Source organism: Chelonia mydas, chromosome 7 (genome assembly GCF_015237465.2).
Source record: "Chelonia mydas isolate rCheMyd1 chromosome 7, rCheMyd1.pri.v2, whole genome shotgun sequence".
In the NCBI taxonomy this organism is placed as follows: Eukaryota; Metazoa; Chordata; order Testudines; family Cheloniidae; genus Chelonia; species Chelonia mydas.
Genome location: NC_057853.1, coordinates 43,874,175 through 43,892,326, shown reverse-complemented (window position 1 = coordinate 43,892,326; position 18,152 = coordinate 43,874,175). Strand labels below are relative to the sequence as shown.

General features: G+C 48.2%; 1 protein-coding gene across 1 annotated transcript; it reads right to left on the bottom strand.

The window, feature by feature from the left end:
• Nucleotides 1-517: 517 nt before the first annotated feature.
• PPM1M (protein phosphatase, Mg2+/Mn2+ dependent 1M) lies at nt 518-16,857 on the bottom strand. The gene is made up of 10 exons (XM_007061854.4): nt 16,514-16,857; nt 11,859-11,982; nt 10,380-10,634; nt 8,329-8,441; nt 7,451-7,535; nt 6,656-6,774; nt 5,586-5,649; nt 4,089-4,196; nt 3,303-3,451; nt 518-2,445 (listed from the first exon to the last, which is right to left on the bottom strand). The coding sequence occupies exons 1-10, from the start codon at nt 16,741-16,743 to the stop codon at nt 2,298-2,300; spliced, it is 1,395 nt and encodes a 464-aa protein (XP_007061916.1). The 5' UTR covers nt 16,744-16,857; the 3' UTR covers nt 518-2,297.
• Between the last annotated feature and the right edge of the window lie 1,295 nt (nt 16,858-18,152).

The window sequence follows — 18,152 nt, the reverse complement described above, 5'->3', positions numbered from 1 at the left end:
CACCTTAGAGACTAACCAGTTTATTTGAGCATGAGCTTTCGTGAGCTACAGCTCACTTCATCGGATGCATGCTCACGAAAGCTCATGCTCAAATAAACTGGTTAGTCTCTAAGGTGCCACAAGTACTCCTTTTCTGAAAGATGGTGCTTCCAGCACCATAGTCTATCTTCCCACCATCCTGGGGAATTGGTCTCTGCACTGGTTCAGTGACAAAACACCACCTTCTCAATCATCACCTCTACTTCAAGCAGCCTGAGTCTTCCCTGGAGGTTTTTTTATCCATGTACTAACTGAACCAGCTTAGCCACTTGCATCTGATGAAAGCTCAAGGTCCTGAGGTGTTATAGGCCTGGGTTACATGAACAATGCTCTTTTGTTATAAGCAAGTGTTATAATTATCTATATGTAAGTCCATAACAATTATGTACATTAAATTGCAAAATATACCATTCAAGTTTATCTTAAATAACTGACCAATGTATGTCTTTATACAAGAAACTTCTTGTGCATCTTTGAAGTTTATTTTGTTGTATTGGATTATTCAGGGCTCCTTTACCAAACAGCATCTTCTGTTTAAAATAGCATTGGCTGCAGGGGTACCCTAGTGATATGGAGGAGCTTGGTGCTGTTGCTTCAGCACTTGGAGGCCTCAGATATGCATGGTTCCCACACCTAGAACTACAGTCCTTCCCAGCAGCTTTCCTGATTTTCCAGTGAACTGTAAATCTCCAACTCCTGATACATAAGGTATGAATCCATCTCTAGCTGACTACACGCCCTCATAGAATGCAGCCGTGTATACAAACCTTCACCAAAAACAACTCAGCTGCTGTTTAGTCTGCTTGAGCCCCAGCTTTCCAGAAATAAAACTTATGCGCTCCCTACCCACCCTGTGCAAATGACTCTACGTGTGCCAATGGGAGAGATTCTATACTGAAGTGCTACAGTGATACAGCTGTAGCATTTCAACTGTAGACAAGCTCTGAGAACTGCTTAAAAGAAGGAATCCATGTGAATTAAAGAACGAAAGCAATTGTAGTAAGTGACTGGCTTCTCTTGAAAGGGTTAAATACAGGTACTGTCAGGAAGTTAGTAGCACAATAAGCTGGTTGTTTCTCCTTTGGAGATGTCCTGCTGTTGTTTAATGATTCATCTTAAGGGTGAGGTTTTTAACTGTACCTAACTTCTTTCAGAGGCCGTGGTAATTATCACCATGTTCATTGGTATTTCTCAGTGAGCCAATCCCCATTTTAGCCTAACCCTGCTGTAGTGTACTTAAATCATGCATTGGGTTAGCCTCAGAAAAGGACAACTTGTGTTCTTGGACATCCAATACAACCCCTCTGACCTTGTCCATTCTTGTGAGGTCATTAGGGAATGAGGGGATGTAATACAGAGGTATAATGCCAGAAATGGTACAGTGGGCTAGTATGTTTTGTAGGTGGGTGGAGCAAAAGGAAAGTTCTCTTCTGCTCAAGCTGGCACTGTTCCAATACCTGTCTTACTACAGTAACTCTTCCTCTTACTGGAAAGTGTGCACACAACCGTGCTCTCTGAAGTACACCTGTCTCTCTTACTGCTACTTAGTCATAAAACCCTATTATACAAGAGTTCTATAGCTTCTGTATGATGCTAATGTTAGACCCATAATACAGGTCTCCCTACGGGATGGGGAGAAAGCAGATACCACACCCAGGATTGGTATATGATACTCTAAATGCTCTTCATTGATTACAAAAAAACCCACCTTACTCATTCCACATTCACACCCCCAAACATACTATACCAGAGTCAAAAGGTCAGAATGGTCCTGAGGGCTAGAGCAAGGTTCCTTCCATCAGGATAAGATCATAAGCTGTAGGGAGCTGGCAAAACCACATCTCTAGCCACACGGGACTCTGGATCAATAAACAACTCTGATTTGCAGAAATCATAGGCATCCATTTTTTGTCCATTCTGTTGTGTCATTGGTTCTTTGCCTTTGTTTACTAGGCCTTCTACCCCCACAATTCTAAAGAGACAATTCTGGGCAGGCTGCCATGATCCAAGATGTGCCATTTTCTCCACTTCTTATACAATTTTACATAGTCCATCTGGTTTTCTTTTCTTTTCTGATGACTTTCCATATTTTTCTCAGAACATAAGATTGTTTTTGTATGGAGTTCTAATAGACCTTGACCTTAAGTCCTTGCTTTGGTTGCTAACTTGCAATGCATGCATTCATGTCAAGCACATGTCATTCATACCAGGCCTCAATGACCTATAACATGGATATATGAATCATATATATACACACACTAACAGTCCTCATCCCTGTTATATAGTGGGATCACAAAGACAGAGATATCATCGTAGGATGCCGGGCTGTTGCCATCCAAAATCCACTGATGGCCATTTTTCTTCCCCCTTGCTGTGTGTACCAGGCACCTGGCCAGTTCTGAAAACCTGCAACAGGAAAACCAGGTTAGTTTAGGTTTATCATGGATCTATCTCTCAAGGACTTAATACATGGCACTGCCATTGTTCGAAGCATGACCTGGAGCCTGACTGACAGCCTCTTATCACCCCCATGAAGAAGGCATTGTTATCCCCATTTCACGGAGGGGCAAATAAAAGGTATGGCTTTCTCCAGACTCCCAAAGGTCTTCCAACGCAGAGGTAGAAGTTAGGTGCTTTTAGCTCCCACCTTTTGCTCAGCCCAACCCACTCACTCTCATGTCACTGGGGCCACAGATGGTGCTAATAATAATTATAAAGGAGGTCAGTATCATTATAGTCATTTTACAGATGAGAAAACTCAGGCACAAAGTGGTGACATGACTTGCCCAAGGTCAGTTAGTAAGTCACTGACTGAGTGAGGAATCCGCCGGTTCCAGGCCCATGCTCTGTCCGTTGACCCATGCTACCTCCCCATGCATCTGCATCTACAGCTACAGCCTTCAGTAGTATGACCGGGTCCATGGGCTTGGGAATAAGCAGTGAGTTTGGATGGCTACAGGAATGCTGATGAACATCTGACCAGACTACACTGGCTGATAATACAGAAGGGACACGATGTTCCATAAGAGAATGGGAGGATAAGCTAATGTGGTTTGAGTACAGCAGCTAATGCTATAGGAGTTTAATTTAACACACAGGAGGAAGACATGTTAGCCAGAGAGTGGAGTGATTTGTGACTTCACAAAACTGTCTTCACTAAGAGCATGAGCAGTCTCCCAGCCAAAGCAAGGGGCGACAGAGGCCCCCATTCATCTCCATACCAGCTGCATGGGGTAGTAACAGCTAGAAAAGCTCAATACTACCTGTATGGGTCTGTTCTGTTTTTGTCAATAAAGCTCCTGACAGTCTGGGCCACCTCTTCATTGGACAGAATGTCCCAAAGGCCATCAGTTGCCAGGACAAGGACATCATCTTCTTTAATGTTATGCGAAGCAAAGTCAAACACTTTCACCTAGAGAACAGAGTTAGTGATTTACTTAGGTTTTCCCCATCAGCTCTAGTACACAGCAAATGGTATTCTTCATGTTCCTCTAGTGTGTTTGGCCTCAAAAATGTAAGCAAATCCTATCTTTCTTTGATTTCCCTGTTTAAGGGTGGTCATGCTTAATGAACTTCATGAAGGCACATGGCCAGGGGCTGTCCACGAGGGTGGGCCTATTCTGTCATAGTCAGGAAGCCTGAAGAGCATTTGAATCCAAAACTAAATGGGTCATCTTGGTTTATAACAAGCTGGGGCACTGGCACCACTCTAGTTGATTGTTATAAAAGGCTGGTGACTGCACCATTGAATGGGTAAACTTGGAATGAGCAAGGGGTTGCTCCTCTGAAAGAATCCTGGGCTACAAAAACAGACCAATATACCTGAAACTTTCCCTATCCCTGTCCTCTCCGCCCCAACCTGTGCTGTTGGATTAATACCACCCGCTGGAAGCTGTGCAGTATGCAAACCAAAACCAAGTTAGGCTGAGTCCTGCTGCTTCAGAAAGGAGGTTCCATGACCTGGTTCTGCTAAAGTGGGATCCCTAGTTCTGGCAGCTAGACTCTTTTACGTTCATGATCACAATCCTCACTTCCCCTTAGTCACTTACTTGGGGGATGTAGGAGAGGAATGGCTTGACTTCGATGTCCGTGTCAATAACTTTCAGCTGATGATCCCCCAGCCCTCGTGACACAGCCAGGGTCCCCAGCAAGCGTGTCTGGAACAGAACAAAGCCGTGTGTCAGTGCAACCCAGAACTCAGTGCTCTGAAGGAGTTCTGAGACTTTGGGTGTCAGTGTCCTGCCTCTTCCCAGGCAGAACTGAACAAAGGCCACAGGCCATGCCACTTGGCACAAAGCATGGAACTGATGGGAGAGAAGAGAACCCTTGAGACAGAGTCTGATTCTGCCTGGCCCAATGTGAGCAAAACGTCAGAGGGGCCAAATGCCTGTGGAATGTTTTCATTGACATGAATACACCTGTCCACTAGACCTTGGTTTGGACCAAAGGTCACAGGGTGCTATGGAGATTCAACCTGCAGGAGGCGGGGCTGGGTTCAGGGCTCTTCTTCAGGCCTAGGGAAGCTCGTAGCTGTAACTTCCTTTGATTTTGGAAGAACTACAAAGATAAAGCAGATTCTCAGCTTTCACTTGCAAAGGCAGGTTCTAGTCCTGTTCCTTCTGGAGAACCTTGCAAATATACAGCAACGTAAGCCACTGCAAGGAGCTTGCAGCTGGGCTGCTATAGCATGAGGCTGGGGTGACAAAGTCCCACCCTGAGATGCATGCACTTGCTATGCACAATGGTGGCTGCCCCCGCCCCCCGCACACACACACAAAGAATCCTGACGCTCCCCTGAATACGTAGGCCCCCACGTACAGTGGGATGATCATGGTGGATGATAGCAATCAGTTCTGTTTGGAGGGAGGGGCAGAAAGACACTTGTGTAGCCCTGCCTCAAAGTGTTAATGCTGGCTCTGGAGGTGCTTGTGTGTGAAGGTCAGTGCTGAACATGGTGTGCCAGACTGGATCTGACCCGTGGTCCATCTAGTCCAGTGTCCTGTCTCGGACCGTGGCCAACAGCAGATACTTCAGAAGAAGGTGTAAGAACTACACACAGAGGTCTCATCCTGCTCTCTAATAGAGGTTGGCATAAGCCCTGAAGCAGGATGTTTAATATCCCTTTCAAAAGTTTGGCTGTCATTAATTGTAACTCTAGGTAGTCTTGATAGCCACATAACTATCCTCTCCCTCTTTGAATCGTGTTGAGTCCTTGGCCTCAGGGCAACACCATGCCCCCAGCAGGGATTAGAAAGCACTGCACATTTGCATTGCAGGCTGATGAGGCTTGCCTGGCTGCTCTGTGTTGGGGGGATTGGGCTGCAGGGGAAGCCATGGTAGTGTCTGATGTGGAAGGGTCTCGAGAGTTTCTCTCTGTATGGGATGAAGAGACCATGTTGGTCAGCTACTCCAGGGCCAAGCCCCACAGCATTGCCTATAACTAAATTAAAGAAGGGGTGCTGAGCAGCTGTTACTGTCTTGACAGTCATGGCTCTGTAAGGCTCTTGCCCTCCCAGTGGGTAGGGGTCTGTAGTGAATTCAGTTACCTGCTTCCCATGGCCGTGGATAAGAGGGTACTTGAGGTCAGCTTTCTCCACTGTCTTGTATCCCCTAGAATAAATATAATATGTCATTCCCTGGCATTTCATTTACTTAAAGGCTTTTCTATGGGGCCCATCACCCAGTGTGTGAGCCTCTCTCAACAACAGTGAACTTGTCTTCCCAACACTCTCTGTGACGCAGGTACAGAGACTAAGTGATGCACCTCGGCTTACACAAGGACTCTGACAAAACTGGGACTTGACCCCAGCTCTCTTGGGGCTTGGTCCAGTTCCTCAGTGACAAGACCAGACCCTTCTCCTCTCACTTCTCTCCATCTGTACCCCTGCTGGTGCACCAAGACTGGGCTTCCTGGTCAAATACCTAGAGAGATGAGGTGCAGAAGGGCTTTTATGCCGTAGACCATCTCTTCTCTGGCCTGAACTCATCGCTGCCCTTCCTCGTAGACAGACAAGAACAGGGGATTTGCTAATGGCTGGCAAGCAGCCTCCTGTGGGGCAACAGCACTGCCCAGGGAGACTGAACTCAGATGTCTCGTCATCCTTACTGCTCACACTGCATGTGGCCAGTACAAACATATCAACCTACTCTGTGCAAGGAAAAGGGCTGGGGGAGGGAATGTGGGAATCAGTCGGCCATAAGCATTTTGCACTGGTTGCCATCTGATGGCTATGCAGTGACAAAACAAACTGGTGGCTGGGATTCTGCCTCTCTCAAGTCTCCCTTGTTGGCACTCGCAGTAGAGGAGTCCAGAATTTAAAGTAAACTCTCTCCTCAAGGCGAGTTGCCCCTGGGCAGATGTTGAGGCCCATTAGCAGGGCATGTTGTGGTGAAGAGGGGACTTCAGGCTCCAGAGTGTTAGTCCAACTCCTGTCACCAGTGCTAAATTCACTTGTCTCCTCACAAGCAGCATTCAGCATCAGATGGTTCATGCCAGGACCTCCCCTTTCTTTGCACCATACTTCCTCACTGCCAAAAGTAAGCTCAGCTGAGCTCACTGGGATACCCGGGGAAGGGAGTACAATTATAAGGATATCTCTACACGTCGGAGACTCACCAGCCAGCCATGGAGTAATCCCGGTACAGGACCTTCTGGCCTACGTCATCGCCTTTCAGTCTCCTAGGAAACTCAAACCGGGTGAACTCATCTGCCAGGAGCTTGGGGCAGAGAAAGGCCTAGAGAAGGAATAAAAACGGAATTGTCATCTCAAGGGTTAAGGACGACGGCCGCCCCGGGACTCATGGATGGAGCCCAGGGCTGGAAGTCAGCAGTAGGGTTGTGCTCTGTCCCTGACGTGCCATGTGATTTTAGACAAGTCTCATCATCGCTCGGTGCCTCAGTTTCCCCATCAATAGAACAGGAATAATGACACTTAAGCTCAAGATGCTTGAGATCTACATATGGAAAATGCGATGTAAGAGCTAAGTAGTGGTATTATTCGCCAGGTTCTGCTGTAGCTCAGCCATCATTACTCCTTCTTGGGGGCTGTAGAGCCTGGACTTGATCCCCTTACCTTCCAGCATGGCATTTACTATTGCTGAAGTGCAGGCTGACAGAACCTGTATTTTCTGAGCTCCATCTACTATCCACTCAAGCTGGTGTTAGGGGGTGGTCTCCTTCCTAATTTGGCCATACTGCATTTACCAGTTCCCCAGCACCGAAGAGGCAGTGTACCTCAAATGATGCTCTTGACAGCCTGGACAAGATCCATGACGTTAGGAGGAGCTTTGATGCTGGGGGCACTGACAGGGCAGTGGCTGGGGAAGGGCATTTGCTCACCTGTACAATCTCACAGGCACACACATTCATCATTACAATACATGCAGGTGGCTAAAAGAAGGCACCACTTACCAGCTGCTGGATTCTCTGCCTCTCTGTCTCTGGAGTGAACTCACTGCTCAGAGGCACTACACTTTGTTTCCGAACAAGGATTGCCCTGCATGGAAAAGAGAGGAGGTTCTAAGCCTATAGCTATCAGGAAAATGCTTTCTTACCTTGTATTTAATTTCCATTTACGGTACTCCTCCTCTGAGTCAGTAACCGCAGTATAGTCGCTCTCTGCTCCCTCCTTCCTTATGTCCCTACTTAATGTTTTGTTCCATGGGGACAGGTACACACAAAAATACCTGGGGCCCAATTCATCACTGGTCAGAAGGCTCAAGTCCACTGAGGTCAAAGTTACACGAGGAATGAATTTGGTGTATAGGCAGATGGACAGAGCTGGCCTAATTCAGTGCTGATGTAACTTCCATAACTTCATTGCAATTGAATTCTTACACCAGAGCAGAGTTTGGCCTGGTCAGTTTAAGAATGACACAACTTTACTGGAGGAAGCAATGAACTCTCAACTGCTGTGGAGACTCTAAAATCCTCCCCTGCTCTGTATTTGAATGCACCCACAGGCCAGGATCAGGAAGAAGGGACATAAACAATGCTTATGTCACACTGGCCCAGCTGGAGGTAGTATTAGCTGCAGCTTAATGGATCTAGAACCAACAAAGCAATTGGGGCCCCTTGGCTTGGTAGCTCCTTTCATATCCAATAGCCCAATGCTATCTGCACATTGCCAGTTAGAAATAGCCCTGCCAGTCTGTCTGTAAACCTGTCACGTGGATGAAAGGGAATTCTGTATATGCCTAAAGGAATATATCTTACCCATTGATGGGTAACCCAGTGTGCCATATCCTTGTGCTCAGCAAAATCCACCATGAGCTGGGGTCTGAACTTACCTGCTGTCCCCGGCATTAGCCACGTAGAGCTTTCCCTGTAGGTAGAGGGCAGCCAGAGCAGTGCAGCCTCCTGACTGATTAGTAGCTTCCATCTCCTGACCAATCATTTCATCCTGTTGGTGTGAACAACTCCAGTTAGTGACCTGATCTGTGGCAGTATGGCCCTCAGGAAGAGCAGCAGACTAAATCCAGGATGGTGACTACAGAACTGATAAAACGATAGTGGGGAATGGAGCTATTGCTCTGGCACAACCAGGGGAGCTGCAGCTGGAGCATCCCAGGACTCTAGTACGTGACAGATCTTAGAACTGCTGGACATCAGAGCGTATTGTAGCAGGTTGAGGGGAAGATTTTCAAAGTTAGGCTCCCAACTCCTGTTGAAAGTCCATGGGAGTTGTGCACCTATCTCCTCTATACCCTTGAACGTCTCCCCGTAACTTCTCAACAGAGGCCAATTGAGGGCTTGTCAATATGTGCAGTTGCACTAGTTCAGGTAGAAAAGGAGTACTTGTGGCACCTTAGAGACTAACCAATTTATTTGAGCATAAGCTTTTGTGAGCTACAGCTCACTTCATCGGATGCATACTGTGGAAACTGCAGAAGACATTATATACACAGAGACCATGAAACAATACCTCCTCCCACCCCACTCTCCTGCTGGTAATAGCTTATCTAAAGTGATCATCAGGTTGGGCCATTTCCAGCACAAATCCAGGTTTTCTCACCCTCCGCCCCCGCCCCCCACACAAACTCACTCTCCTGCTGGTAATAGCCCATCCAAAGTGACCACTCTCTTCACAATGTGTATGATAATCAAGGTGGGCCATTTCCTGCACAAATCCAGGTTCTCTCACCCCCTCACCCCCCTCCAAAAACCACACACACAAACTCACTCTCCTGCTGGTAATAGCTTATCCAAAGTGACCACTCTCCCTACAATGTGCATGATAATCAAGGTGGGCCATTTCCAGCACAAATCCAGGTTTACACACACAAACTCACTCTCCTGCTGGTAATAGCTCATCCAAAGTGACCACTCTCCCTACAATGTGCATGATAATCAAGGTGGGCCATTTCCAGCACAAATCCAGGTTTTCTCACACCCCCCCCAACACACACACAAACTCACTCTCCTGCTTGCAATAGCTCATCCAAACTGACCACTCTCCCCACAATGTGCATGACAATCAAGGTGGGCCATTTCCAGCATAAATCCAAGTTTAACCAGAACGTCTGGGGGGGGGGGGTAGGAAAAAACAAGGGGAAATAGGCTACCTTGCATAATGACTTAGCCACTCCCAGTCTCTATTTAAGCCTAAATTAATAGTATCCAATTTGCAAATGAATTCCAATTCAGCAGTTTCTCGCTGGAGTCTGGATTTGAAGTTTTTTTGTTGTAAGATAGCGACCTTCATGTCTGTGATTGCGTGACCAGAGAGACTGAAGTGTTCTCCGACTGGTTTATGAATGTTATAATTCTTGACATCTGATTTGTGTCCATTTATTCTTTTACGTAGAGACTGTCCAGTTTGACCAATGTACATGGCAGAGTTCAGGTAGGATATACACGGATTCAGTTAACCCAGTGCAAACGGCTGTGTGAACACACTTAATCTGGTCTGGACCAGGTTTATTTCAGTTTAGTTTATGGCAGTTAGGATCAGGTTTAAGCTAAACTACAATAAGCTGCTCTTAAACCGAACTAAGAGTGTGGATACAGGGGTTGCCTAAACCGCTGCCAGTTTGGGTGGCCTTAGAGAGATCAAACAAGAGGGGAGGTGTTTGGCCCTGCGGGAGGCTGCAGATCCCAGTTTGGGCAGTGTGACTGCAGACTGGCTTGTGGGACACCAGGTAAGAGCTGGGCCTCGCTGTGCTAGATGAGAATTGCCTCACTATCCTCCAGTGGCAATGATGGAGGGAGAGACGGGGCAAGTCTGAGTAGCACTGGGGCCTGAGAAATTGCTTTCATTGTTTGTGGCCATCCCTGGTACTGGGCATGGGTGGAGCAGCAGTGGTGCAATTCTCTGGGTACCCACGGACAGATCACTCACACATTCCTGGAAGGCATTCTCCAGCGCTCCAATGACCACGTCTTCCTGCTGGATTTGCTTTTCCTCCACGAACTGGGGGTCGCTGGGGCAAATGCAGCAGCCACTCAGATGCATGGGGGGCTGGGCTTCAGTGATGCCTTCCACCACCTCCTCCAGCTTCTGCTTGATGCAGTAATGCAAGTAGTTGGAGGCGATTATTGCTGCATCTGGGCCACCGTGGCCATCAAACAGGGCCCAGTAATAACCAGCCAGATACTAGTGGGAGAAGAAGAGTGAAGGTGAGAGGAGCTCTGTGCAGGTAGCAGGAGCACAACCTGGAACTTTTGACGACAGGTTTTATATATACATATATATGTATATGCCATCCTGGCAGGACACACAACCCCGGTGGCATTTTCAGATTCACTAGCACATCATTTGGCCTCCCCAAAATACAGACTGTGCTGAGCCCCAGAAAGTTTTCTGAACATTCTTGTTTTACTCCTGGCACAGAATTGCAGCAGTGTTTTGCAGGGATAATGCCTGAGCTCATGCCTCCTGTAGTGTTTCATGGGAAATTCAGGACATTTATTAACAAAACCAACCAACAAAACCATTAATGCTCTCATTGCATGGCTAAAAACCATGAGGCAGCATTTCTCATTCATAGCAGGAGCTGGTCATCCTTTGTCTTCCTTTTCCCACATGGCTACGACGCAGACACAAACAGTCCACTGACAGCAGCCCAATGATGGTAAATGACATGGCAAAACAGGATGGAATGGTTAATGAGAGCAACTTAGTTAGGGATATCAAGGATATTTGTTTACTAGCAACTGGCCACATGATGGCAATGCGATATACACTGAGCACAGCTTGTCTCCCGCAATGGGACTCTGAACGGCAGCAGCAGGTATACTCATACCATCTGTATGGTCAGAGCAGGTGGACCTCATACCGTCTAGATCAGTAGTTATCAAGCTTTTTTACTGGTGACCCTTTTCACATAGCAAGCCTCTGAGTGCGACCCCCCCTTATAAATTAAAAACACTCTTTTATATATTTAACACTATTATAAATGCTGGAGGCAAAGCAGGGTTTGGGGTGGAGGTTGACAGCTTGTGGCCCCCCATATAATAACCTCGTGACCCCTTAAGGGGTCCCGACCCCCAGTTTGAGAACCCCATGTCTAGATGGCCAGAGATGGTGGAACCTATATTATGTGTCCTGTGGCTGCTTCCACCCCAGGGCACTGCCCTGCTTCTTCAGACATCCTCTTTCAGTACCTAATCCAAAACCCACCGAAGGGGAGGCTTTCCATTGCCTCCCATGGGGACTGGAACAGGCCCCCTGAGCTGAACCCCAAGGCAAGGGTGCTCATCATCCAAACAGTTGTGTATGAAGGATCAGACAACTCAGCTAGGTTCCACGGTGAGTGGGGAACTAGACATACATCCATACATGAGATACAGGTAGATGAGACAGAACACATGGAATCACCTGATTGGCGCAAAGAATCATCCAGTCCTGCTCCTCCTTCATGCCAATCTCCCTCCTCCTGATGGATATCTGACAGCATGTCGCCTGGTCCTCATTGAACTCCGATTTCTCTGCATTGATGACTCTGAGGAGACAAATGCTCCAATTAACTGGGAAATGACATACATACCTAGCATTATGCTAGGTCCAAGACACTTGTGTAAAGAGCCTGTGGGGAATATTATAGTATTGCTGTGTTGCCAACTCTTGTGATTTTATCATGAGTCCAATGGCATTTGGTGTTCTTTAAACCCCAGCTCCTGGAGTCATGGGATTGTGAGAGTCTCAGCTTGTATTTTTTTAAAAACTATATTTCTGGCCCTCCAGGCTGCAGAGAAAAACTGGGAAACATGATCCGCAATGGCTCAACTGCCAGAGGCAAATACAAAAAACCCAACACTTAGCCTTTTTAAATCTCATGATTTTAAAGTCAGTCTCATGTTTTGGGGGACAGTGAATCATGATTCTGAAGTGCCTTTGTGAAGCACACAAGGTCAAGTCAATTCCAGGGATGGATCTCCTAGGTGTCTGAGCAAATACAGAAAACTAATTACTAGGAAGAGCCCCAAGTTATTTATTGGAGATGGAGGTGTCTCGGGCATTAGGAGTCAGTGATCTCAGTCATTGCATATAGTCACTGCCCTTTTTGCTACTGCAGGTGTGTACTTAGGTAGTGGCAAAGCCTGAATGATTTTACATATATAATAATAGTACTTTGCAATTCTCTAGCACGCTCCATTCAAGATTCAAAGTGCTTTATAAACATTCAGTGCATTTAGCTTCACAGCCCCACCTCAGAGGCATGTATCATTAGATACACACACACCCTTTACAGATAGGGAAACTGAGGCACAGAAAGGTTAAGGCCTCCATTTCCAAAGGTGTCCACTGATTTTTGGGTGCCCCACTTGAGATCCATAAGGCCTGACTTCTAGGGGTGCTGAGCACCCCCAGTTCTCTTTAAAGTTGGTTGCAATTGTGGGCACTCGGCATCTATGAAAACCAGTTGACAGTGTCTCAAGTTGGCCACACAAAACCAGAGGCACCCAAATCAGTGGAGGCTCTCGGAATCGTAGGCCTTGCTTGAGGTCACACAGCAAAGGTGGAGCAAGGAATGGAATCCAGATCTCCTGACTCCCAGTCCTGTGCTCTGATCACTATACCATGCTTGCTCCCTTTTCAACCTCAGTCATCTCTGTGTCATGTGACAGTGATTGAACAAATAGGTTCATTATGCAGTCACTGCAGGAACAAGGAAGCAGCTGAATGGGGAGGGAGAAAGGTTTTTATTCAGAACATAAATGTCAGCAAGTGATTGGAGCTATGGAAAATTATAGCGTGATAATCTATTATGTGTACAGTATGGAGTGTCTGTGTTAAGAGCCTGGGCTCTCTCTGTGGCCTTCTCCCATTGGCTCCGGGAGCACTGGCATTTCTGGCAGGAATGGTACTAGTACATACGCCAGGACTTGTGCTGTGTCTATGTCCCTGCATGAGCATTGTTGTTGCTTGCGTCTGTCCTAGTGTGCCCTCTTTTAAAGGCATCTCTCTCCATGTTCTGGCTGGTATTCACATCTTAACGCCAACAGGGCCAGACCTATGCTTCTGCTACACTTCCTTGCACCACTCTGGCAGTACAAAGCACCTGTAATGCCAGTATAACTGACCCCCAGAGGATTCCCTGGGTTATGCAGAGCTGTTTGGGTTGAGCGCAGAGATGGAGCCTATCAGGTAAGGATTTTGAGACTGTTTTTGTAAGTTGCTCTGCACGGCCACAGGAACATGTGGCCCAACGATAAAGCACGGTAAAGTCACAGCACAGGACTACTGGAGTCTCATCGTCTGTGAGCTGTCCAGCCAGTCTTAGTGCTTTTAAACCCTTATTGCTCTTCGACGGAGAGGAACAGGCAGTCATTATCATCCAGGCGCTTCAGGCCTGATTCTCTGCTTACACCTGGCACAGCAGAGTGGGAGATGGCAAGGAGCCAGTACACACCCTTGATTTTTAGCTCTGGTCCTGGCTCCGGAGCATTTTAGAGATGCCTGGGAGCTGCTCTGAATTATGTCAGTTGGCTGGGGCCCTAAGCAGCTTTGTGCTCCAGCCATTCCCCTTATCTGCCCAAGACATATACCTCCCCACCCCAAACATGCCCCCTACACTGAGAAAGGGGCACAGGAGCCAGTTCCACCAGCTCTTCACCTGCTGGAGACTCAGCCCACACCAAGGGAATCCTCAGCAGGGGACTCAATGGAGGTTTCCACTTCCTTTGCGCTGTAGAGTGGGCCAGAGAACTTGGCCCTTCCTTGGCCAGGGATGAAGTGAACAGCTTCTACAACCAGCAGTATTATTAACCCTAAAAAGCAGCCAAAGCCCAAACATTCACTTTGCTCTTTTCTGGGGGCTGATCCAGTCCTGCCTGGCACAGCAGGCACCTCACTGATTTATCTCCTCAAGTTTGAATTTGCATTATCAGAATTCTTCTACTGTTTTCCTTGGAGCAAAGGATTAACATCTCCTCCTCCTGCCTGCAAGCCTGGCTCACACAACACCACCGTATAGCCCCGTCTGCCTGTTCCAATGCTAGGAATTACTCTGAAGAGCCTTGTTTGACCAGTTCTCTGCAGCTTTGAAGTTTCTAGCAGACCTTGTGCAACTCAGTATAAACAAAGTCATCACAGAGGACGGGAGAAACATTCAAAAGGAAGGGCCAGATCCTCAGCTGAAGAAAGCAGGCATAGCTTCACTGAAGAGGTGTGGATTTACACCAGCTCAGTGTTTGTCTCCAAGAGTTGAAGAGCGATGACAGCACGGGAACTGAGGCACAGGCTTGTTGGAAATGCGTGAGTGGGTAAAGCTGGGGGAACGGATCCTCCAAAGCCCACAGTGGCTCCCTCTTCATTTGACTGCAATTGCAGGGGTGCTGACATTGCTCTATGATGAGCTTGGATCCCGGCACCTGAGAGGCTGCCTGTCTCCCCATTCATCTGTGCCCAGTTTGGCTGGCTTTACAGGACACCGTTGCAAGATGGGCTAAGCCCTTGCCTTCCTTACAGCCATGCATGGAACCTTTGCCTATAATCATGTCAAATCATCCCCGCTAAGCAGCACTGAGTGTGGAGAGCACTTGGCTGGGAAATCTCCTGTGTGCTACAAAAGCCGGGCTGCTGATGAACTAGGAGGTGCTCTTCCCCACCCACCCGAGCCATTGCTCCAGTACAGGCTAAGGAGCTCTCTGCTGTCAGATGGTGACATCTCTCTTGCACTGGTATCCTGGCCAAACTCCCACAGCGATAGCTACATTCTGCCTTTAACTTCTCCCTGCAGTTTCAAGTGGCTGTGCCTTTCTTTTTCTTCCCTTCCTGCCCTGAGCAGCTGTGGTGCTGCTCAGCAGCCGAGCTTCACCCAGAGATGGGATCGCTGGAGAGTCCTTTGGGATGAGGGGCAGGAGGAAATGGAAATACTATGTCATCCTAATTCTCTTGCTTCCTTTCTAGCAATCAGGAAGATCTGGAGCCTTCAGGGTAGAAGTCTTTGGTCTGGCACCAGCTGTTGATGCCCTGCTGAGCTGGCAGTCCATGAAGACAACACTGGTTGTCTCCAAGCAGCTCCTAACAAGGCAGTAGTTCTCCGATCTCTGCCTCTACAGCACCTCTTGCCGCTCTACTGGGAGCTCAGGGAGTCCATCCTCTGGCCCTAGGGACTGTGCGAGCAGCCGCATGCAGGCACTATTTCTGTTGACATGCTCACACCCCCTGACAGGAGAACCCTCTCCCTCTCCTAGTCTGTAGCAGTCAGGGAAGATCTGACATGCCTGCTCTGCACGTTTTCAGAAAGCTCCTATTTCACCATGCTGTAGTAAACCTGCAGATCTTTCTAACCCTGGCCTGACATCCTGCTTTCGTCTCCCTGGCACAGTCTGGCATGTTCCCACAGGGGCCACAACCACTAGAGGCCAGGACTCTCCCTGTTAGATGCTGAAAGCACTTCTAGCCCCAAACCCTAGTTACTAGAACTGTGGCTGGTGTTAGACATTAGATCTGCTGGCAGGGTCAACAACAGATACAAGAAGGGGCAGGGGAGGGAGGACAAAAGCAGTGTAGGATGAAGAGCCAGCATTTGCATTTCCTCCTGGGCTTCAGCCTGGGATTTCAGGACACTCAGTATAAAGCTGCTGTGGCATTAAAGCTGCTGATTCCATCCCAGTTTTGCTCCCCCTCCCCCGCCCAACTGTAAGCAGACCCATATTCTCTCTCTCTCTCTCTCTCTCTCACTCACACACACACACACACACACACATCTTCCAGGCTCTCTCTCTCACACATACACGTACATCTTCCAGGCTCTCTCTCTCTCTCGCTCTCTCTCTCACACACACGTCTTCCAGGCTCTCTCTCTCTCACACACACACACGTCTTCCAGGCTCTCTCTCTCTCTCTCTCTCTCACTCACACACACACACACACACGTCTTCCAGGCTCTCTCTCTCACACATACACGTACATCTTCCAGGCTCTCTCTCTCTCTCTCTCTCACACACACACACACGTCTTCCAGGCTCAGCCACGCACCGGATTCTCCCCGATCCCGCCACTAACCCTGAGCAAGGGGTACTCACTCCGCGTAGCCCGTCCCCCACTGCAGTGGCCTGTCCCGGGGTGGGCAGTAAATAGGCCGCTTGCCTGGAAGCCTCTCGCCGGAGCAGACTCCGCGCAGGAACTTGGGCCTCCTGTACAGCGAGGCAGCTGGCAGCTGCTGCTCCACCCCCCGCCCGAGGGACTCGGCTTTCCCTGGGTTTGTTGTGGATCCGTTTCTCAAAAAATGCTTCTTAAACCAGACTGAAGACATTAAAAAGGAGCGCGAGGGGGAAACCACGTCAGCTTCGTGCTCTGCCCGCGACTGCTCTCTACAACTCAGAAACTAAAACAGAAGTTGGCTGCTGTGGGACGAGTCATAAATGCTAATATAGGGCAATCAGTGACCTCAGTGCCTGTGAGTCAGCCACATACACGCACTGACTGCAACAAGAACTCAGCCCCTGCTTCTCCCTACGCCTTGCACAGTTCCGCAATACCTAGAACCGCACACAGGCAGTTCCCCTGGTTACTTAAGGGAAGACTTTGGTCATTTGCATTAGCAAGATTGCAGCCCTATTATGCTGGGTTCTGTACAAACATGGGGAGAAGCAGTCCCTACCCCAAAGGGTTTACAGTCTAAACGGGACAGATAAGGGGAGTGTTGTTATCTCCTGGTACAGCTGGGAAACTGAGGCCCAGCGAGAAAGGAAGTGACTTGCCCACTCAGGAATCAAACCTGAATCTCTTGAGTCCCAGTCCCATGCTCTAACCATATGATCAGACTTCCTTGGTCCTGGTGACACTCAATACTACAGGGAACAGTAGGACAGCTGTTTTCCTGATGGCTAGTAAAGATGATGTCAAAGTGGCACATTTAAGGCACTGTACGAACTTGAGCAACCACTGAAGGACAAAACCAGAATGAAAGAGGTCCTTGGCGTAGGTTAGAAAAGGGCAGTGGTCTGAGCACAGGACTGCGAGTTAGCAATTCCTGAGGCTAGTGCTAGCTCTGACACTGACTACCTCTATGGTCTTGGGTAAGTCATTTAATGCAAGGGCAAATTAAATGGTCCTCTGACCCTCCAAAACTACTGGATTCCCCCCAAAGCACTGAGCAACTTCTTCCACTCCCACACTGCTTGCTCTTCTCCGGTCTCCTACACAGAGCTTTCCACCCCATGTCTACAGTCTTTCCTTCCCCAGCCCAGAGAACATATTAGTTTCTTGCTAACTCGTGGCTGTGTGGGTTCCAAGCAGATCTCCAGGCCTGGATCCCTTACCGCCCAATCCTGCTGCTTTGCAGGACTCCGCTCTGGCTCTGAATCTGCTGCATTGTCCTGTCTGCACCTCCCCCATGGAGATAATATTTACCATCCTACCTAACGGGACTTCAGGGTTGTGAGGATTAATTTGTGTCTGTAAAGTTATCTAAGAGCTAAGTATTGTCACCAAGTCTGACATAGACACCTCCCTTGGGTCCCGGGACGTTGCTGTTGAATGCCCGTGTTTCCCAATAGCATTTGTTATGATTCCCACCCTGGAAAATGGGGCAGTTAATACACATTTTGGGTTCTGCATTTTCATTACCTATTAGACCAGCAGTCCCAACCTGTGGCCCCGAGAGTACTCAATAATGGCCTATGGAAAAATGGCACTGGCTCATCTCCACCTAGGCCTTGT

What these genes read in the sequence shown, in the direction of transcription:
- PPM1M (XM_007061854.4), bottom strand. Translation starts at nt 16,743, where the DNA reads ATGTCTTCAGTCTGGTTTAAGAAGCATTTTTTGAGAAACGGATCCACA. An exon ending in GATTACTCCATGGCTGGCTG is followed by an intron (nt 5,650 to 6,655) that starts GTGAGTCTCCGA and finishes TATTTATTCTAG; the next exon opens with GGGATACAAGACAGTGGAGA. An exon ending in AACAGAACAGACCCATACAG is followed by an intron (nt 2,446 to 3,302) that starts GTAGTATTGAGC and finishes TTCCTGTTGCAG; the next exon opens with GTTTTCAGAACTGGCCAGGT.